The 23,429-nt window shown below is 41.9% G+C and overlaps 1 protein-coding gene across 2 annotated transcripts in view; it reads left to right on the forward strand.

Annotated features, from left to right (window-relative positions):
* Positions 1-23,429, forward strand: part of rbms3 (RNA binding motif, single stranded interacting protein) — a 245,421-nt gene that overhangs the window by 114,674 nt on the left and 107,318 nt on the right. For both annotated transcript variants that reach the window (XM_063899282.1, XM_063899283.1), the window contains 2 exons: positions 5,008-5,066; positions 19,938-20,029. In XM_063899282.1, the coding sequence (XP_063755352.1) occupies positions 5,008-5,066; positions 19,938-20,029 (151 nt within the window). The remainder of the gene's footprint in view (positions 1-5,007; positions 5,067-19,937; positions 20,030-23,429) is intronic.

The following is a 23,429-nucleotide window of genomic DNA, read 5'->3' on the forward strand; positions in this document are numbered from 1 at the left end:
CAAAATAGATGTCTGGTGTACAGGAGGCCTGACCTCTGATTGAGCCTCATAGATGTAAAATGTGAGACTAGCTGCTTTAGGACCATGGATAACTTTCAGGGGCAGCAGACACACACTGCTATAACACAACAAGATGATTCCTCCTGATTCTTGGTGACAGCACTCACACTTCGTAGTATATTGCACAAATGCAAACTTAAAACACTTTCTCTTTATTTGTCTTACTAACTTGACTGTGTGAACACCTGCGTGTTTATGTGTGCTGTCTCTGTTTTTCCATTTTTATCTGGCATTCACTTTTTATGTTGCTCATTCTTACCGCCTGTTTATTCTCCTTTACCTTTGAAATAAAAGTACAAAGACATCATGTGCCTTTACCATATTTGAATCCCTGTGCTCTGTCCTCCTGTGCGTCTGTCACAGTGACACCTGTCTCTTGCATTAGCATCAAAGACTTAAAATCCAATCCAATTGTAGATTGTCTTGAGTGTTAGCAGACTGGAAAGATTTCTTACTATGTGCACATACTTTTACTGATGATTGGTGGAAACACAATACTTACAACTGACTAGAAAACAGTGATGACTTAAAAATAAAGTAACTAAAGCTATATACTGTATGTTCTGTTCTGATATAAGCATTTTTTCCTAAATTTGATACCCTAAACAGTGTTTTTTCTAGAAAAATATAGTATGAAGTCAATATTGTTGGGCTGATCTTGTATATAAGATATATAAATTCTCGCGAGAACTTGACGCCCATATACTACGCCGCGGACGTAAAAGACAACGAAACGTATGAGCTCCGTAAAAACTAATCGATTTTCATATTTTGGGAGTAACTAAACCCTTTTTGACAAACAGAAAAAAAAAATCTGGCATCACTTGCCATTTTACGGGGAAAACTTGCTTTACGGTCTGAGGGTGCACGCTGAAAGTAAGGGGACGCAGTAAGACTAATTTGAGGAAACAATGTCTTTCAATTCATATTTGTGCTACTGAAAAAGGCAATAGTATAAACATTACACATTTTTAATGTAACATTGTAGTTCTTAAGCCTACTATACCCGTCTGGATAATACTAGCTGCATAGCGCAAATAGTACATCTGGATGGTGGGTGTCTGCTGCACCTGCTCCTACATAAGCAGAACCCTTAGAGCAGCACCTTTTTCTTTTTCAGCTTCGGTATCTACATTCAGCTAATCATTTCACATAAGAGGTGATAAATTAAAGTTATTGTTCTCTGTGGTGTTCCTTTTGCACCTGCCATTTCTCCCTGCACAGTTGCCTCAAAGGTGCTGAACAGGCTTGTAGCAGAGCATTCTGCCTTAGCAGCTGAACTCAAATGATACAAACAGTATATATATATACATATCTATAATATTTAAGTGTGCATTAGCAGGAACAGATGGATAGTCATATGCATACATTTGCCAAGACATATATGCAAAGAATTTCAGACATCACAGATGGGAGAAAGTTGTCTTAGATACAAGCATGGGTTTCCAAAGAGAGCAAGGTCTCAGCAGAACACTTGGTTGGTCTATCCTTTCCTCCAAGCACTGTGCTTTCCTGTGTACCAGCAGCACCATAGTGACGTGCTGTTGTCCTGGCCAGTTATTTCTCTTTCTCAGCCCACATACAGCAAAGAGCCACTTCACTCCCCCTGCTCTGACGACGGAAATGTAATACGCCTGGATCGTTTCATCCAGCAAGAGAAAAGCGAGAAAAGATAGAAATGCAGCGCTGGGATGTCACTCGTGTGCATGCAGCTGCCCTCTTAAAACTCTCAACTTCAATTTTATCGTATTTCAGTGCCCAGACAGCTGTCAAACGAATGACATGTTTTACATCCACCACAATTTGTACATTTTCATCAGCCTTAAATAGCTCATAAAGCCTTTATTTTTTTACGGGCGGTTTCATTTCTGGCGTCTTCATTTCTTAGGGTTGATCCGATGTTGCATCAGAATGATTGCCATGGGATTCCTATTAGAAGGGAGGAGGAAGAGAGTAACCGAAAAAGGGAGAAATGAATGATACAGAGCAGAAAAGCGGAATGGAGAGGTTGGTAAAGAGACATCAAGAGACACAGAGAAGAGAGGGCAAGAGAGTGGAGAAGATTTGTGAGGAGGGGGAGGAGGAGGAGGGCTGAGGGCCAGCGGAGTCAGAGATAAGAGGCTGCGAGAGTGATTGAAATAGGATTAGTGGAGACAGGCTCTGCATCCCCGGCCACAGCATCACAGTGTTAAACCTGTGCTTCACAGGCACTGCCTCTGTCACATCAAAGCCTCCCCAGGCCTGCCTGGCAGAGAGGCGAAGGAGTCACCAGCAGGGTCGTATAACATATATGATGGGCTGATCACATTCACCATCCGTCTCCAATATGCCTCCACTGTGGGCAGGAAGCCGGCTCCTTCCACCTTGCCGTTTCATTTCGTGCAGTGTCTTTGTGGTGTGCACTTGGAGCGCGGATAGGATGCATTGATGAGCCATCTTTAACATTTAATGAGGCGAGCAGTGATGAGTTGGCATTGGAAAGCTACTGTCTCCTGCTTCCCCAGAGTCCAAACTAAGTTTTAATGAGAACTTTCCCCCAATTTGTGCCAAAAGCACTGAGCTTTTTTAACTGCTTCCCAGACTGAAAGCATACAATATTTTTCTGAAGCGGGGGACACACCTCTGTGCAAATAAACTGATATGCAAACAGGAACAAAAAGAGGACTTAGCTCAGTGGCTTATATAGAGCTGGGCAATAAATTAATATGATAGATATATATTGTTATCTATCTCTGATTTGCTTTTCATATTATTGACAGAAACCTTAAATCCTGGCTTTTCCAGGAGTTAAAGATGGCATATATTTAGAAGTTTTCTTTTACAATAATAATAATTTAAGAGTTTTAGCTCATGTAAAATATGTTGTGGTGTTTCCACCACTAATAACTAAATTTAATATAACTAAGTATTTTCTAAAATATCACAATTGTTAGGATTTTTAATTTGTGTATGGATACTTTATCCATAAATTATTTATAAATCTTAACTAAATCTCTTCATTCATCTTCATTGTGCTATAACATGTGCTATTTTGTTTCTGAAGTACAATGAAATACTGCAGATGTTCACCCAGCACTGCATGCTCTCTATCAAATGAGCGCTCACTGTTCCATGTTCATCTTGTGTACTTATTTTTTAGCGTCTCAATATGATCCAATGTTAGTCCTGTTCTGCTGCACTAGATTATGATCCCTATAGCTAAAATGGCCTGTTTATCTGCCGAAAAGAGACAATCCACTGATTGGTGAGTGCTGTCTCTGTGTGAGCATATTTTTGTGCATGTGTTTGTGTGTGTGTGTGTACTTGCACAGTGTTTGTGTGTTTGCACTGGTAGTTTTCCTCTCGGAGCTCATCAGTTCATATCCACCACCCACCCCACCGCAGCATGCAGTAAATAGAGTCTCCGCCACTCGTTGAGAAATGGCACAATTATCCCCTGCTGGTGAAATATGGGCTGGGATGCACCACTGCTTCTTCCCTACTGTGTGTGTGTGTGTGTGTGTGTGTGTGTGTGTGTGTGTGTGTGTGTGTGTGTGTAGAAATCATCTTTCCTCTGCTCACTCATTGTGAGTGGTGTGTTCTCACTTATGGATCTATACACAAACATGCATGCATCACATACACAACTGTAATTGTGGTGCAGGGTAGCAGCTGCGCACGCTCACACATACACAAATACATGCAGTATATGCACACATGCAGATTGGCACACACACACACACACACACACACACACACACACACTGCACTTACATCGCTCCTCGGTGTGCACACAATGCAGAATGTCTCAGTTTTAGCTGAGACAAGCAGATAGAATAACTCACTGTCAGTCAGACTGTAAGGTCAATCTTCAATTCCAAAAATTCATAGCAGCCCGCTGTGCATGAAGACATGGCAACAAAGAAATGTAATACCGTTCAGTTTTCAGGAAACTACCCATGTGTCAATAAGGACATGAGACTTTTGTGAACAATGTTCCCTTTGTGTTTTGTTCCCCATAAAAAATGAATACATCTTAGCCTTTCTATGTATTTTTTTTTACTGACCTTGCAATTGCGATATGATTCACAGTTTCTAGTGAATGAGTGATTTGATGTAAATATTCTTATTTTCATTATAAATATATTAGTCACATGCTGTGTATTTCTGAGCCGGTCTTTATTTGAATATTGCCGCGGTCCATAATGTTTTCCGTATCAAATTCAGATTTATGTTACAGACCAACCCAGCATCCATACAAATGATGGTCAATAAGCTCTTTTATTTTCAACAAATCCTTTGACTGAACTACTGCAGCTGTAAACAAGAATAATATGTACACGAATATCAAAAGACCATATTCATACATACAGTAATTGGAAGGAATTCCTCCATATAAATCAAACAGATGTAAATACTATAGAAAATACGGTATTCAAGGAGTAAACAAATACCAAACAGATATGATATTAACTTGTAATTTCCATGCTTGCTGTCTTGTTTTATTCATAATAAAATGCATGTAAACATGAATTTCTACACTCTATGGGAGCGGATTAATAATCACTTCACTAGAAGAGACTGGTTTTCTCTTGCTTATTTTACAGAAGGGAAAGGAATTACTCAGACATTGATGGTTTGTACTGCATACTATTAAAAGAGCTTAACTTTTAAAATTGTGCACTGTGCCTGTATGCTTTTAGACCTTTTGCAAATGTTCGGTGAGTCGCTCAAATGTCAGAGGGCTGCTCATTCCTCCGAAGTCAGCCATAGACATAATATTATTAACCTCAAGTGATTGCTTGTTCCAATAACTTTTGACATTTGTGTGACTTTGCAAATTGCTAGTTGCAACTGAATGGCAGACGGTTTAAAAAAAATGGGCCATCTACTTTTACCATTGGGATGACAAAATCAGTCAAAATACTGTTGGTCAAAAACACTGAATCTAACTTCTCTGTCTTACAGGTACGGAAAAATAGTGTCAACCAAGGCCATTCTGGATAAGAACACCAACCAGTGCAAAGGTAAGTCATTACTTGAGTGTCTTGTACTCCCAGCTTGTTTAAGTGCAGCAGCTATCACTCTTTAGTCTATGTCTTGTCACGGTTAACAACACTACAAGCCGTAAATTTAGACATCAGCCGAGGAAGCCTTGCACCGTAAATCAGTGATTTAGCGAGTCGCTGGCTTAACACTGCAGGAAGGCTTCGGGTAAACAACCTGCTCTTGGATGTCGCTGCCCTGCTTCAGAGGAGGATAAGCAGCCCCTCCCTGTCTCCTCTTCTATTTCCTGTTTTGTAATATGGGAGACGATCTTTTGCTGTGTTTCTGTAAAAGGTCCATTAGTGTCTGCACAGTAAATGGTGTGCACATGCAGCGATGACATTAGTGGCTCATTTTGAAGTTGTTTCTTGAGCACACACTACACACATTTACATGTTTGAACATACGCACACTCGAGGGCCTAACAAGGTTGTCAGGATTAGATGAACTATTTGCTATCACTGTCACGCTCACCTTCTTGGGGTCTTGGCTCTATCTTTGCTTCAGCCACCTGCCTCACACGGCTGTGAATACATTTCTCACCTTTTTTTTCATACAATCAGTCGGTGATGATCAAAAAGAGCTTAGTCTTTAGTAAAGAAAGAGTGAAAAAGAGAGAGAGATGGAGAGAATAGAGCGAGAGAGAGACAAGAAGAAAAAAAGATTTGTGTGCTACTTGCCCCGAGGTGTCTGGCAGCACTGTTTAAGAGCTATTGAAGTTCCATCAATACTTTTAATTGCTTTTTGTGGTTTCCCGGGCTCTGAAGTGTGGCCTTCCAAGGTGAAGCTACCTTCTTAACCCTGCTCCACTCCCGAGTTTATCCTGCAAGGCATGCTCAGGGTCAACATGTTGAGGAAAGTAACCTCTGCCTGTTAGAGGGTAGAGGAAAAAAAAGGCTTGATTATCTTGACAGGTCCTTTTTGTAAGTCCTGCAGGCCATTAAAGACAAGACTGGATGCATGTTGGTTGGAAGGGTGTATCTACAGGTCCAGGACAAAGCCAAGGGTGGATTAAAGAGGTGTTGGGGGGCCGAGGCTGTTAAAAAGAGAGGGAAAAAAGATGAAACTCTTACAATTTCTGAAAGAAATACTCTGGCAACGATCAAAGGTTTTACTCACCGTGAGTTATGCACAGCGCACTCAAAAAATCAGCTCAGCTTAGCACTGTGTTGTGTGGGAGACAATGTTTCCCATAAGTCATCCTCCTGGAATGCAGCGCTGCAGAGATGCCAAAAGGCAAATATAAGCAGACATATTTTATGAGTGGAAAGACTGGTCCCATTCTGCAGAGAGAGAGAGAGAGAGAAGGAGAGACAGAGATGGACGGAGGGGAAGTAAGAGTGTGAAGAGAAAGACTTAGTAACCTTGAAGTGAACATTACATTTCTTTTATGTTTGAAAGACAAGTTAAGGAGAAGAGAAGCAGCACAACAACATTATTTCTGCTGCTACCACTCGGCCTCCCACTATCTCTCGAGAGGTGAGCCGCTATCAAAAGCATAAATGAGCCAAGCAGGTGTATTGAAGCCTGATGGGCCGGCGTGCATCCGCGCTCCCCGCGACAAAGAGAAATCGACACATCGCCCAGATCTAGTCACGCATTGTTTCCAGTCATCTGACCCCCCCGGCCCCGACACTTGTTTAAATGTCAAAGCGCCGGCTTATCAGTGCTTTGCCACCATCACACGGCGAGCATCGCTCTCTTCTCCAGCTCCACCTCCTCTCCTCCCCCTCCTGTTATTTGTGTTTAGTTCAGCTCAGTGAGCGCGCGGCAAAAAACAACGTGAGAAAAATGGGATTGAGAAAGAGGTCAGGACCGGTCATTCCTGCGAGGGAGAAAGATTGACAATCAGACTGGAGAAATCCAACAGAGGGGAACAGAGATTGTACCTGCTGACTAACTTATTCACCCTGATTTATATCTTCCTTCTGTTTGATTTTAATGTTACAAAACTTTATATATAATTAAACTATTCTCACTGTGTAATTATGATGTGTTGATAAAATACATCCTTGAATTTGATTACCGGAAGGATTTATTCTGCCGATATGGTCATTCAAAATTCACGAATGATGTACAAACAAACAAGACAGAGCTCCAGCTCATGTATACAGCACACTCTGTAAATCATTTTCATATACGTACACTGCATGAGAACACCCCCCTTATTCATTTTAACATGTCCATTGTGGGGAAACTGTGGCGTCACAAATAAATGGCCAAAACTGGCTAAACGTTTCACAAGCGTCATGATGTCTGCTAGCCAGCTGCTTTATGAGCCAATCTGAAACGCACAAGCTGACGTAGCTGGTGGATTTCTTTGTAACGTAAATGGTGAACTACCTGGGAAGCAGCAGAATTGTCAAATTATTTGTTATAGTATTATAAAGTCAGTCCTTGGCATCAGAAAAATGTAAAGCTATGATTTGATGCATTGCAATCAGATACAATACATGGGTAACAAAAAAAAAAGCAGTCTTGGAGTTTTTTTCTGATCTTCTTACAGTTATTTGTTAAAGGTCCCGTATTATGCAAAATGGACTTTTTGATGTCTTTTATACACAAACGTGTCCCCAGTGTGTAAGGAGACTCAGAAAGAGTTTCAGAAAATTCAACCCTCTCTCTTTTCCTCCTTCCTTACATCTCTAAAAATAGGGGTACAAACAAGCTGATCCAGATTTGCTTCGGTTATGACGTCATATCGGAAATGTAGGCTGGCTTTACGTTGAACTCCTGGCAACGTCCCACCTACGTGACACTTCCCAACCGATCATCGCCATATACAGTCGGCGAGCTGAATCCTCTCCCACAGCACCTCAGTGTGTCTGTTTATTCAGCATGATGTCTGCAGGAGGGACTTAGAGTTGTCGTATATTTAATACATATAATGTCTCTGTTCTAGTGGTAAACACTGAGAAGTGTTTCAGAAATAATGCTTGATGTGGTTTGGAACATAATATGGTGTTTAGTCATGGCAGCGTTTAGCTGAGTATCTCCATTAGAAACTGCTCTCTTCAGACAGAGAGATCATGACGCTCCAAAGGGGCGCGGCCAGTTTCCGCTCAGCTCAAATTTAAAGTGACAGTCACAGAATCAGCACTTCAGGAACAGGGCTGAAATGGAGGGGTATGAGATATGCTACAATGGGGGATCTGTTTGGTCATTTGAGCCAAACACTTCACAGACATGTTTTGTATAGATATGGCCCTACAATATATTGTTCAAATATAGCATGATAGGAGACCTTTAAGGTTTTTAGAAAACTTCATCCTATATAGAATGTGTTTATGTTTCTAAATCAATCTGATTCAGCATGGAGCAAGCGTCACAGGTTCTCTTGGACATTTCTTCTATTAGCCTCCATTGCAAATAATTATCGGGCTACTGTAGGGATGAACATATTCATTTACGCTTACATTCCCTCTGTACTGATAAACTTTATCTGGAATTCTTTAAATGCTTTCAAATTAAATATTTGTTGTTGTTTACCACCTTTTTATATCAGAGATGTTTTATTTGCTGTGTCGATAAATGACCTCTGAAAAGAATGAATTGATGAGAATGAGAAGGCTGATGGAAAGCTGGATAGCTGTGGATATGTCAGCTGCAGTGGTGAGCGTGGGAGTGTAGGCTCACTGATGTGGAAAAGCAGAAACACAGTGATGACGCTTATATCTGTACTCAGAGGTCAAGTATTTGAAAAAAATCGTATTTTATTGTGCATGTTAAACAAAACAATAACACAGGTATGGCGCCCACGCACAAACACAGACACACTCACCACCATACATCTAGCTATACATTTGCTTTCAATGCACAAGTGTGTACAAGTGCTTTAAAGCCCTGTATGAAGTACCACATCACCAAAACTACACACCAAGACCATGTAATACACCTCTCCCACGCACTCAAACACAAAGGGCACACACACTAATCGTACCCCCGCACACACTCTTCATCCATCTGCCTTAGGTGTTTTAGGCCCTTGCTGCAGCAGTGGCCATGCAACAGATATATCAATCCTCTTCCTAACATCCCAGCATGTGCCTGCCTGTCTGCCTTTCCTGGCTGCTCTCCTCCACCACCGCACCACGCAGGCCTTTCAATGAGCCTCTCCATCTTGCCAGCACTAACTCACTCCCTCGCTCCCCTACCTTACTCTATGACACACACCCATACAGCCTCCCAGTTACACACACACACACACACACACACACACACACACACACACACACACACACACACACACACACACACACACACACACACACACACTTTGTACTCTTGCAAGGGCACAAAAACAGTCACATACAAACTGTGCATGCTGATAAATACACACACATGCTTTCAAAGTAGGCCGGTTCATAGAGAATTGAAAAAGAAGTTGAGAAAGGGCTTTAGGACTGTCGAGCTCTGTTGGTAAGAGGAGGCTCTTCATCTCTCTTTCTTTTGCTCTCATGCTCCTCCGCACTCTCACATCGCTTCTCTTTCCCTTTTCCTCTCTCTATCTCATCTACTATCTTTATATCCGTCTCTGGACTTTCACATTTACTGCAGAAATAAAGCAGAGATTTGGGTCTGCATCACAGACACAGTGAGGAATTGAGAATGTCAGCGGGGGAGAGAAAGGGAATAGATTGCGGGAACCCAAAACCGCTCATTTGCCCTCCATGCCCACAAGGGCCTCTTAAAAGGCAGCGGCTGCATTTGAAATAAAGCAGGGCTGACCGAATGGAGACATTTTATTTTTTCCTGCCAGAGCCCGGAGGCAGAGGAAATGACCTCAGCCCTTTAAAGGACCTCCGTTTCCTCCTCCACCGCTGGGAGATAAGGCTGCGTTGAGATTCACCGGCCTGACTGGCGCTCTGCCGCGCCGGACCACCGCACTGACTGGTGGGAGATGGATGAGATGAGGAGATAGTCTCTGGTGGTTGTGTGTTTATTGTTGCTTTTTTTTTTGCCCTGTAACTTGACATTTTGTTTGAGGATGTTAAAAAGCTCACAAGGGAATTACATAAACATCTTGAAAGAGTTACTGTCCCTTCCACTCTTCTAATCATGTGGGTGACTTGATGTAAAACAGGCTCACTTCCTGTTTTGTCCCGACACATTCAAATCATGTTTGAAGTATCACAAACATTTTATTGTTACGATTAAAGCAATGTACATTTTTAATTGAATACACATCAGGGGGAAATGAATAGTTCCAATGAATGTGCTGCAATGTCCTTGCAACATGTTCCTGAAATGTGATGCCTCTTGTATACTGAATCAATTTAGCGTAGCTGGGCTGCATATGTATTCTCTGTGTGGTGCAATTTAAAAGCCTGTCAGGAGCTTGACCATTGCAATCTGAAGCAGCCCATGCCCTTACCACAAGATCAGCCTAATGGAGAAATATAGGCAGTGTAACATTGTATAAAAACAGATTTATTGCTGCATCAGTGCCTGAGAGGAGTACTGCATGACTTCTAGCGTAAGGGCTATTGACGAATGAGGCGACGCTCTCTAAAAAGGCCTGTTTTTCATTGTCATGTGCGTGTGTATCTGTGTATTTGAGTTGGGACGGAAGGGGAGAGGGGGAGCACGAAAGGCAGAGAGTGCTTTTTGCATCCGTTATTGGTTTCTCATTAGAGGGCTGAGATATAAACATTTGTCTATGTTGTACACGGTGCTGGCGCAATTAAGGATTCTCTTTGCCGCCCCCTCTGCCCTTTGAAAGTGAATTATGTGCAGATGAGAATCTCGACTGAAATGTGGCCAACAGCGGACCTTTTCCAAATGCCTCAGTTCCCTAAAAGCCATTCCAGAAAGATGGTCTGGAGGAGCGAGGGAGAGAAAGTGCATGCCGTTTCCTGCTTGCATTGCGTATTAATGACTCTAATTAGCAATAGCTGAGGGATAATCACATTGATTTGGACAGATTCAGCATGCAGAACCTCATTGGATAACACCCGCTGCCTTTGTTAGCACACCCCCAATCACATGCACGCACAAATCCCTCTTCTCTACTCCAAGTTGGCCATTCCCCAAGTAGGCATCTGATTGGCCAACTATGTCGTAAATAGAAGCAGCGAGGCCATCAGCGCAGCATTCCTTGAGCTCTGACCTTTTGTACCCCTTCCACTTCCTGTGCTGTTTTTGCATGCGGTGTGGTCGTCATCTGTATATGTGTATGTATTTTTAATGATTCTGTGTGTGTGTGTGTGTGTGTGTGTGTGTGTGTGTGTGTGTGTGTGTGTGTGTGTGTGTGTGTGTGTGTGTGTGTGTGTGTGTGTGTGTGTGTGTGTGTGTGTGTGTGTGTGTGTGTGTGTGTGTGTGTGTGTGTGTGTGGTGGAGGTCATGGAGAGGTCAAACCCAGAGACCATAGAATCACAAAACAAAAATAGTACAAGGTTTCCCAAGAGCAGTTTTGCTCATGGATTCATTACAAATGTAAGGAATTGGTTCATTTCTGAAGTGTTATTGTTGACCGTCTGCCTTCCGGATCTGAACAAAGACAGAAGAATGTGTAATAAACTTCAACAAAGTACAAACAGACTCTTTGGAATATCCATTGCAGATGTTTGTCACCACCGTGGCTTTCTTCTCTTGTCATTGGCTCAACAACACGTCCCAGAGCTCCCTTCCTTGTTTTGTTTGTTGACAAATGCCTCAGAGGCCACTGGTGGAAGGTGAAGGGGCGTACCTCCAGTCATCTCTTATCCTCGACAAAACCCGCGGAGGGCAGGGGAACCACGGCGAGAGATGCGGCCATCCAGCGGCCTGTCAAGGTCCTGGCCCCATGCACATCCCCTGACTAATGATCATACCCTTGATTATTTAAGGAAGGCATAAATCATAACTGCGATGAAGAGGAAGGCTAGCTGGGGGCGGCCAGGCCGTTCCTCATGAATGACCAACAAATGCAAGAGAAAATAAATGCGCTGCGTAGTTCTTCAGAGGAATGGGATGCTTTGTCTCTGTCCAGATTTGAATCCCTAACTGGAGATGTTCTCCACATTTGGAGGAAGCTTGGTTTCCATCGATCCAGCTTTGTTCAAATATTTAGCCTTGCCTCGATGGTGGCGCCTTCGGGACTAGAACCTGACATGATTACATTACTTATTACAATCTGCCGCTCAAATGGGGATGACAACATGGCCCCCTGCATGAATTTTTGCATGTAAAGTTGGAATGGCGGAAGTAAAGGTATTTATAGATGCTGTATAGGTGAAGTGGAAAATCATTTTGAAAAGACTGCACCTGCTCTATGGCTTGTGGCTTTTGCACATCAACAGGTGCCGTAATGAGCAGCTATTCAAGGTTGTTTGACTTTCTAACCTGAGATTGTGCGTGCATGTGTGTGTCCGTACTGAATGTCTGTATGTGTGTGTTCTCTGTGTGGGGATTCTGTAACGCCACTCAGTGTTTTTGCCACGGGTCTCGTTTTAACAACCTCTTGACAAATAATTAACACCCTTCAGGTCTCGAACCTTTTATGAGGGCTCTTCACATGTTGTACCAAACACATCGGGTTTTGCTATTAAGCTAGCAAGCTGATGGAGCTACCAGGGAAGTGAGCAGTGATTTCATTTACAGATCTGAGTGAAGGCCATGTCTCTGCAGGTGAAGTGTTTTTATGTTCTGCTATTTTAAATCATTAAATGAGAACAATGACTAGATACATTTTAAATGTGAAAATACACCATTTTCAAATGCCTCTTTTTATGTCTTTGAGGAAAATCTTGTATTTCCAAACAAATAAGAGGGAGGTTGGTATTCAGAATCAATTTGTCAAGATGTTAACATCACAATGTGGATTTCAACATAACTGTAAAGCTCTTTTAACACACACACATTTTAAATAGTGTCTGAGCTGTCATGCTGAATTTAGAGCTTAAAGCCATATGGTGCTTTGCTAAAACTAATGAGTGTGAATAGATATGAATTAATTAAAGAACAAAGGAAAGAGGGAAGAAAAGCAAGAAAAATGATGAGTAAAACATAGGAAAAAAATGCTTAGATGGAGAGGAAATCATTAAGTGAACCCATATGTTGAAATACTTTAATATTCGACCTGTGAAAATGTCAATATAACATAGTGTTATATTCCTGGCTTCCTGGTGACACCTTCCATAGATGGATTTGATAGTCAATATATTATTAGTTTTACTTGTAAGAATTACAGAAAAGGAGAAAATGTGTTGCTACTGTAGCGTCAGGGTTGCATGAATGTTAACCAGCCAATCTTTTTGCCACTATGCATCAATCCTGTGCGGCCACTATGCATCAATCCTGTGCGTGCGATCGCTGCTGCTGTGCACGGCTCCTCTGTAACATTTGCACAGATATTGGATGAGGAATTAGATTTCTCAACCTCCTGCTCAGTTTGTCTTTCGGCACAATGAGCTGCCAGTGGCCCTTCTTGGCCCTAAGCCCTGGCACTTTGCCCTCTGCAGATCCTGACTGCAGCTCTCTGACAAGGACATTCCTACACCTACGAGAGAAGATGACAGGAAATACAATACGGCCAATAGGCTGGCTGCTTCGGCTCGAGACGAATGTCTTTGCTATAAATCCATGTTGCAGGGTTGATAAGTTAATTGCCTGTACCACTATCTCCTCGCCTGTGTCTAATATGCTTAGAAGAGACCTCTCTGAGAGTTTTTTTTACTACAAATGGATAGTGTCTCCTAGCAGGCAGGATAGTTACCCTAGACAAGTAAATGAGGGATCTTTATTTCTGCAGTATGTGCTTGTCATGTGTTTTTGCCTCATCATAGTACGAGCTGTTGCATCTGTGTTTATAAAAGGAAATAGAGCAGTTTTATTTTAGAGGAAGTCAGATGTAGTTGAGGTTGTTTTATAATGGGGTTGCCGTTTGACTTGTCACTTCTCTGTGGTGCTAATGCTGTGGCGGCAGTGATGTGGTCAGAAGGCCATTGCAAAACCTAACATTTGTTACAATTTATTAAAAAAAACATTGCAGATGTTTCTCTGTGGGATATTTCAAGTGACAGATAGATTTATGATTCTCCCGTTTACTCGTGTACGCTCATATGCACATGCACAAATAAGATACTTGAAGGTCACTTTGTAAACACCCATTTTACAAACACAGGAACACCTTCACTCACACAGCACTGCCTGGCTTAGTGGGGTGAAGCCACACCATGTATCACCAGTCAGCTGCTGGTGGTGCAGAATGAGTGGAGGAGGACTGAGGATGCTCTCCTCTGGGTTTGGAGTGTGACCAAGGCGGTCTTGACATTGGCCGCAGTTAGTCTAGGATGCCATCTCAGTATTTAAAACCCCCTCTTAGTGTTGACATAGCTCGCCGCAGCCTCCCACAACCCCCCACCCACCCTCTCTGCAGAGCAGGAGGCCTGGTCAAACCCCCAGATTGACTAAAGACATCCATAAATGTGCAAGAAATAAACATATTTCAACAGCTTCTTTCATTCTTGTCTTGAGCTTGTTGTTTTTTTGGTTTCTGTGAGGATATGTTACAAACCAAGCTTTCAATTACTTCTTTCAGTGGGTAGCTGTGTCACTGTTGCTAAACATCTTTTTTTTCTCCCCTTTAATGTATTTAGTTTTACTCTAAATCAATAACTCAGCAGTTATAATACTTTTCTAAAGATGGATAAAATTACTCAAATATTCCAGGGCCCTATGGGTGACTCGATCAGATTGTTTATTCCAATTAAACCCACATACTCTCTCACCAATAGTGATATATAAAGGAGAGGAAACATTGCTTTAGGATATTTTAGTTCTGAAACAATACATTGATTGATGCAAAGATAAATAACAACCATTTTATTTAGCAAGTGATTGTTTTATGTATTTATCAAAGGGGAAACAATACAATATTTGCTGGTACATGTTTGAAAATGTGAACAATTTCCTCTCCTTAAATTAAATGTAAACCTAAAATCTTTGACTTTTGTGCTGTCGGTTTTAAAAAAAAAAAAAAATCAATTTCAATCACTGTGGGCTCTTAAAACCTTTTTTATCTGACAGTTTTTAAGACTTAATTATCATAAAATGATCCACAAATGTATTGTTAGCTACAGCCCTAGGCTTAACATTTAAGAAGAAGTAACCGTGAATATTTGGCTTTCCTTATCCTTCAAACACACACAGATACCATTTTACATGCATTATAAGTTTAAATATACAAATAAAAAGTATGTTTTTTACACACATCTTTAGCTGTAGAGCCAAGGTCAGAACAACACATGCTGTGGGAGGGAACATGCTACAGTTGTATGGCTGACTGTACCATGAATCATAAGAATTATATTACAGGCATTGTTATGCATATTTGTCCATGGTGTGGCGCATCTATATCCCTCATTAACCATAATTACTTTTATACATGCAAAGTGTGAATTATTAACATACGTGTAACCGTATGATTAATCACCCATGTGCAACAGCAGCTTCAGACCTCCTCTTGATGACTCACAAGGACGTAAACAATTACACTGTTTGCCCTGTACACCATTGTAATGCTCCGTGACTTGTCGTTGATTCATTATTCATACTTAAGGCATTATTATTCCATTGTATGCAGTGCAAAATGGGATCATTAGCGGCGAATATTAGAATGTGAAAAATGGAAATATTGGGGCAAAACGGTGGTGGATATAGTGGGTAGGAAACCCCAAACAATCCAGACTATTAGCAGATAAAGAATGGTAATTTCCCCACAAGTAATTAGGATTAGCATAATTTGACGGCGCGTGAATGATGCATGGATGATTGATACGTCGATACACGTACTGTAATGAGTCCCTTATCTCCTCTCTCCACTGAAGACTTTTGTGTAGAACGTAGCCCGAGGTGGCATCTACTGTAGTACTACACTTCTGCCGGGGGACTTTGTAAGGGAACATCCTGCATCACACACACATTCATACAAGCGCAGTCAATGGGGCTTGAGGAGAGTAGAAGCAGAGGTAGCATAGCATCATCCTGTACAGTAGTAACTGATTGAATATGGTCCTTTTATCTTGACAGGCTCCCTGTTAGAGCCAGACCAGGAAATATGATACGGCAGCTCATGTTCTCTTCATCCCTCTCGTGTGTGTGTGTGTGTGTGTGTGTGTGTGTGTGTGTGTGTGTGTGTGTGTGTGTGTGTGTGTGTGTGTGTGTGTGTGTGTGTGTGTGTGTGTGTGTGTGTGTGTGTGTGTGTGTGTGTGTGTGTGTGTGTGTGTGTGTGTGTGTGTGTGTGTGTGTGTGTGTGTGTGCTTGGGTGACATCCTCTCATTGTGTGCGTGTGTGTGTGTGTATAAACTGTCTATACTTGAGCCAATGTGACTCTGCGTGCTTACATTAGTGTGCAGCTACACAGTATTATCAGCCACCATGTGTGCAGTCAGTCACTTGGAGCTGCTTTTAAGTGACAGCTATCGATTAGATGTTTGTGTTGTTGCAGAGGCTTCAAAGCAACACCTTGCCCTCTGCTTCACTTGAGATGGTAACTCTAGAGTAGCTGCATTGTAAGAGTACAGCGTGTACTTGGCTTCAAAAACACAGTCTCCTGCATGCCTCTGTGTGTAGCTGTGTGTTGTTTAAAAGGGTGGGACGTTTTCTTGACTCTGTTACTTCTACAAAACTAAATAAATGTTTTCTTCTACACCATTTCTAACCAACTTGAAAACTATAATTATATTATCTCACGACAGACAGTATTCAGATATGCTTACTAGGTCAAGCAGTATTATCATTATTTATACAATACCACAAAATAAAGGTCTCTCCTAAGAAGAATGTCCTAATGACTCTTGATAATCATTCCTGGACATTTTACTTTACAAAATTCAAAACATAACAAACAACCTTAACCCTAACCCTTATCAAAAGCATTCATGTACACACAAATATTCTGACTTACCTCCACAACCATTCTGACTGATCAGCACAAATACACCCAAGCTGTCTCTCTGTGTCCTTCCAGTTTTTTCCAACAAAAGAAGCGTTTGACAGTTTTTACCTTTGGCTACAGATCAACATTATAGAATAATTATGCGCATATCGGCTATAATACAAGGGAGGAGCAAACTTGATCCTTTCTGCAGGCAGCTGACAATTGAGCCAATGCAGTCTGGTGACCCCAAATAGCCCTCTCCCTCTCTCAGCATTTCTTTTTTATATGCCCTTTCTCTCTCTCTTCCTCTCTGCCATCCCCTCCACTCTTCTTCCATTCAGAGCTGTGTGAATATAGGTCAGCATTCTCTAAAATCCTTATCCTTTTGAAAGTTTGATGATTGCACTCCAGGTGGGAGCGGGGTGAATATTAAATTTGTAATTTGGAGTCCCAGGTATCTACCATTAGAATATTCGGATTATTAAAGAGAACCAGCCATCGCTCAGAGGGACTTGGTAAAAATCTCTATGGTTCTCTTAATGTGCTTTTAATATGTTCTTAAATCCAAAGATAATGCTTTAGCTGTCATAACTGTGTTTAAAAAGGGGTAGATAACCCAAATTCTACAAAAGCGTTTACCTCTGTGGTAAATAGCCACGCAGGGAGTCTGTTGTTGTTGTCCATCTCTGAGTATGCCTTGATGTCAGAGCAGCTCAGGTAAACGAAAATGTGTTTGTGGCTTTCTTAAAAATGGCCTTGAAAGATTCAATAGCAACGTGTCTTTCCAAAAACATTTGGTCTATGTTGAGTACTCGGCCTCGCTGTGAACTGGGCATTAAAATCATGAAAAAATGTAAGGGAAAATCTTGGATGTAAAATCAGTTCTATAAAAGGTGCCACTAAAACATGGTGTAAATCATATAGGCTTCACCATCCCAACCTAACTATAAACACCAATGGGAGAATTTGGAGGGAAGGGGTACAGGAAATGAGATGTCTCTTACCGTCAGAAATTCCCTGGACAAATATCATGAACATCTTTCCATATGGATTGTCCTTCACACAGCACTCCAGCATCAAATAAATAAATAAAACACGGAATACATTTTGGTGTTTATACCTCTGCTAGAGTTCCACCAACTTAACAGTTTCTACCAAGGCATATTGAAGTTGTTACAGTAGTTCTGGAGGCCTCACATCTTACAAATCCAATTTACGTTGGTAGTTCGTCACCAACCTGTAGTCTCAGGAAATGATTCATGTTGTGGTCATTGGATTAGCCACAGGTACAGGGAGACATTGCTTTTATTTCACCACAGACAAAATTCAATTTACATTCTTGGTAGTATCGTGGAGGCAGACATCTCAGAATCTTAAAGTCATGCTAAATAAACCCAATATAATACCTGCATGGATATAACTAAAGAAGGGATTGAAAGTATGCTTTTTTAAAATTATTATTATTTGCGTATCAAGTTACAAATAACTTTACCCAAATGTAACAATGTGAGAAAATGTATCAATACACCGTCTACTCCTTTAGGAAATCCGGCATGTTTAAACAACGGTTACAGTTTCTTCTGATTATCGCCTGTATTTTAGCTCTGGCTCTTCATATTCCCACAATTAAAGACCCACCCCTCGCAGCCCCACTCTAACAGCTGGCCATTAATCAGCCCTCGCACTCGATTTCTCCTCCGCCACAGGTTATGATTTTCGCATTACTCCACACTCCTTCACCGCCATCCGACAGGAAAATGACCCCGACCCCCACCAGCACACAGACACACACCTCGAATCTCTAGGAAAGTGAGATGTTGGTATGAGGTAAACGCATGGTGAGACCATAAGGTGTTACACGGTTGTGTGAATACGTGTGCTCATATGGGTGTTAGTATATAAACGCTCCTAACGTGATGGGGTAACCACAATTGCTAGTCCGCCCCCACCTCACACCCATTATCCTTTTCTAATTACACTTTCCCTCTGAAACAGTGGATCATAGGGCACCATTGACTGCTTTTAATCCGCCACCAAATTTTAATTAACACAGACGTGACCCCCGTCTCCGATACATCCCGGAGAACGTCGGGATCACAATAACTCATAAATCACAGCCACAGATTTCATTCCCTCCGCTTTCCTCGGGTGATGAATTTCCAGATGGTGGCTGGTGGTTGTTAATGTCAGGAGAAATATGAGGGAGAGAGACATTGTGACTCTATTGGAGACAGAGAGAGATGGAGATAGAGAGAAGGTGGACAGAACTTATGAGAAATAAAAGTGAGTGTTTATTCGTAGGAGAAATGGATTTGAGAAAGACAAAGAGAAAGGGCAGCATTTCTGTTGTGTTGTCAACCTTTGAAAGATGTGTCACCGGGGAGAGGATTATAAAGGCTGTGAAATGGGGTTGTGTTAATGTGCCGGGTGTTGGGGAGCACGATGTGGGCAGTCTCTGAAAATCAAAAGGCTGAACAAGAGTAAACTCTCTGAAGAATAAATTTACACGTTCTCTGTATTATTTCATTAATCATGGATTTTGGACAAAAAAAATTGTATACGAGTCTGTCTTTTAAATGGAATTACATCAGTGATGTGATGTGCACAGCGGCCAGTGCATGTGTGTTTCATGTTTGTGCAAAAGTGTGTTTATCTGTGTTGGTGTTTGCATATGTGTCAGTGTATGTGTGGAGTTAGAGGTGGGCAGGGTGCCGGGGTTTGTTATTACAAAATCGCTCATCCATGCTACTAATTAAGATGCATAGCATCCCCCTATGAACGTCAGTGTCGCTAATTATCAAACAATGTAGTGCTCACTAGATATGAGAACTGGCAGCCTCTGTAGTCATGTTACCAACCTATTACTGCTACAATTACCAAGTGCCTGTCATTCTCCTTGTTAGTCATCTGGCTTTTTTTAAATTTATTTTTTTACTAATGCCTGTCTTTTCTTTTTCTGTCTGCCTCTCCCCTTCTTCTTTTCTCTCTGCAGGCTATGGCTTTGTGGATTTTGACAGCCCAGCTGCAGCACAGAAGGCCGTGTCGTCTCTCAAAGCCACCGGGGTGCAGGCCCAAATGGCCAAGGTAAGAAGTGTTTAAAAACAAGTTAGCATCCCCACGTCCTCTTGCATTATCGTGAGCACTATGCAGCGTATTCGGCTCCCTCCAGGGATTTAATATTGTACACGTTACACGCTTAATAGACATTGATGGATCTGAAAGCTCTGCAAAACTGGTTTTATCCATAAACACGGTTTTATAGAAAGTAATTTTCCGCAGTGCTTTGCTGTTTAATGGCAAACTTGTTCGCTCTAATATAAGATGACTCTTGAATGTGGGCTTGTAACTGCGTATGGTTGACTATATGGGAGGGCCAGTGGAGTGCATGCAGCTCTGTTTTATTTTACTCACACTGTAGTCTCATACAACAACTTTGTTTGTACATGTGGTCGCCTGTTTCAAGTGGTTCCGTGGACTTAGTGATGTGTGAGAGTATGTGTGTGTGTGGCGTTATTCCACGGAAAACTACCCCGGTTGCTAGTTTGTTAGCCGGCCTTTCTGTAAGCGAGGTTTGACCGGCCACTTGTCCTGTGTTGTTCAGTATTATTAGCCTTCTTAAGTGGAAGCAGATGAGTCAAGATGTTTTAGTAATACACAGTGGGCCCCAGTGAGTTGCAGAATGGATGTTGACAGACAAAGACCCAAATTAAAGCAAAAACACGCTGGCAGAATATGTACTTATTTTGCCATTTAAACTTAAAATCTTGTATTGTGAGTAAGATTCAGGCATATAATTATCTGTCAGCTTTAGTGTTGTAAACCAGCTAACAGGGCTTTTAGCAACACCCCTGTAGAGGTGTGGTTTTAGTACAAGAACATCAGTTATATTGTTAAATTTATGCCGACCCTATCAGCTGGCAGCTGTCCTTTATCTCATTTGTCTTTTACATTTTTCATTTCCTTGCTGACTGTAAGGAGAATCATTGTAGACTAAAGCACAGCAGGGCCATCTCTCCGGACAGCTATGAAGGACGAGCCATGTGGCTAAACCGGGCTATTTTTGTACCAGCAGAAGATTTTCTGGTGTCAGAATGTTTAAATAGGTGAGCAAAATGTCAGTAGCATTAGAGCAATGAATATGGTGATGACTATGAGGGTACATGATGAGTGATTTTTCTCAGACGAGATGGTCCATATTTGATCTGATCCAGAAATCCCCCCTTTAAGCCAAAGAAGCCCTGATGAGATGGAGAAGGGTGATGGCGCCAGTAAGGATGACAGAATTGATGATAACGATGAAGGTGGCAATTATTTTGATCAAATGGGATGAGATCTGACAGCGGGAGATGATATTCCGCGCGGTGCTCAGGTGTGCCATTTCTCAAATGCACCATTTGGCTGGTTCCTCTCCCCACCAGTGTCCTTCTTCCAATATTTATAAGAGGGCAGGCTCTCAGAATACAGATAAGAAGCCGTGCTATTTGCCCATCTCATTCAAAGACCCCACTTTGCATTGCTCCCCTTTTCTCAGTCAATATTTTCACGAGAGAGGTTTTGCCTCCCAAAACAAAAGAGCTGACCTTTTTAGGTATGTTTGTTTGCATAGGAGTGCGTGCTGGCACATTCACAAAATCATTTTCTATTAGCATTTGTGTATAATAGTTTGTTTTTAAATGTCCCCTTGTTCTGTTCACACAGAAGTAAAGGCCAGCATTCTGTGCCGCAGTTCTGTACTTTTATCACACTTGCGAGAGACATTAAGGAGTCGTTGGCTTTTATAGACTCCCCCTGCATCTCTCTCATGTGTCTTTACCAGGTATCACTCCCATCCTTCTATCGGCTCCTCCTCCAATTCCTCTCCATCCTCCTTCTCTTTAGCTTAATGCTGTTTTCTCGGTACACACACATTCATAAACACATTTGTATTCGTGTCCACCATGTGTTCCCCTGCCAAACATCCAATGAGTGCAATGTATTCCCATCAATAATTAACAGCAGGCTGTCTGTGTGCCTGCCTACCTGCCAAGGTGTCTCTGACACCCTCCTATCTCTGATGGAGGAGCAACTTTCCCATTGAGGAAGGTGTGAATCGCAAAGACAATTGCCTACACCGCTGACGCCTCCAACAATGAGCCTCATTCCCTCGCTCCCTCGCTACATTTTGTCACATGCATCCCCCCAAAACAAAGTGATAAACAAAGAGCTAGAGGCTTTGAGCTCATTAAAGAAAACCGTCACAGTAATCAAGTTGCGCCTTTTTTTCTTTTTGCCTTGACGCCATTAAAACGCTTTTATTGAGGTTCCTTATTTTAAACACAGCTGGAAAGAAGCCGAAAAGAGAGAAACGGAGGGAAGCGTCACTTGATTTCCTCTTCTTCCTCCAATGTAACACCCTGCTGTCTCTCTCCTCTTACTCCCCTTGGAATTTGAAATACCAAGGCTGCAGAGATGAAACATTGCCTTCCTTTTGTCTTGCCCTCCCCCGGGGATGGTGACAGCGAGAGGGAGGAGAGGAGCCATAATTAAGATACCTAAAGGACACTTCCCCCCCCTGCGCCTCCCTTTCTGTCACTCACCTCTACCCAAGTCACAGATAAGAGCACTTAGCTCAGGTGCAGAGTGTGTGTCTGTATTGTAGTGCACATTGAGTTTGTGTGTGAATACACAGCAACATTTTTATATATTTTTATAAATATGCTTGTCTTAATGTGAACAAATATAAATGTTGGCAATAGTGTTCAAGTTTATCCTCACCTTTGTTGTATCTGTTTGTGTGTTCGCATAATTTTCACAGGATGGTATTGTGACAGTGTGATCACATTGTGTTGTTATTATGAAACATTATTATTGTTGTTAGAAGTCATGAATAATTTAGCGAAGCTTTTGTAAGTGGCTTTTGTTTGTTTATTCATTGTGTAGAAAGGATTTGATGAGAAGATTGATGCCACTCTCTTTTCTCTGTGCTAAATATGAAGCCAGAGCCAGGAGGTGATTAGCCCTGTTTAGCAAATTAGCTCTAGTCCTTATGCTAAGCTAAGATAATCACTTCTCAGAGCTAGCACCAAACTAAAGCCAAGACATGAGAGTGTTATTGATGTGCTGATGTAACTTTGGCAAATAAGCGTATTTACTAAAATGAACTGTGTGTGTGTGTGTGTGTGTGTGTGTGTGTGGTGTGTGTGTGACCTTTAAGTGCAGGCACGTATTTGTTTCCTCACACTGTGCACTCCATTCTCCATGTCACTTTGTTCAGGCAGCTTTCCGAACTGTGAAAACTGACACGTTGAGCAGACAGAATGATAACAGGTAAACGCTGCGTCTAGCTTCGCAGATGCAAACCTGTCAACCAGCCGCTCGCCTCACTCTCCGCAGGCTGCCATTTTCCCCTTGAGCCAATCAGACTGAATTATGGGAAGGGCGCCCTCGATTGTGGTGTCTGTGATGGAGAGGTAATTCCACCTGACAGCTGCTTGCTTTCAGACAA

This window comes from Eleginops maclovinus, chromosome 13 (assembly GCF_036324505.1).
Source record: "Eleginops maclovinus isolate JMC-PN-2008 ecotype Puerto Natales chromosome 13, JC_Emac_rtc_rv5, whole genome shotgun sequence".
In the NCBI taxonomy this organism is placed as follows: Eukaryota; Metazoa; Chordata; class Actinopteri; order Perciformes; family Eleginopidae; genus Eleginops; species Eleginops maclovinus.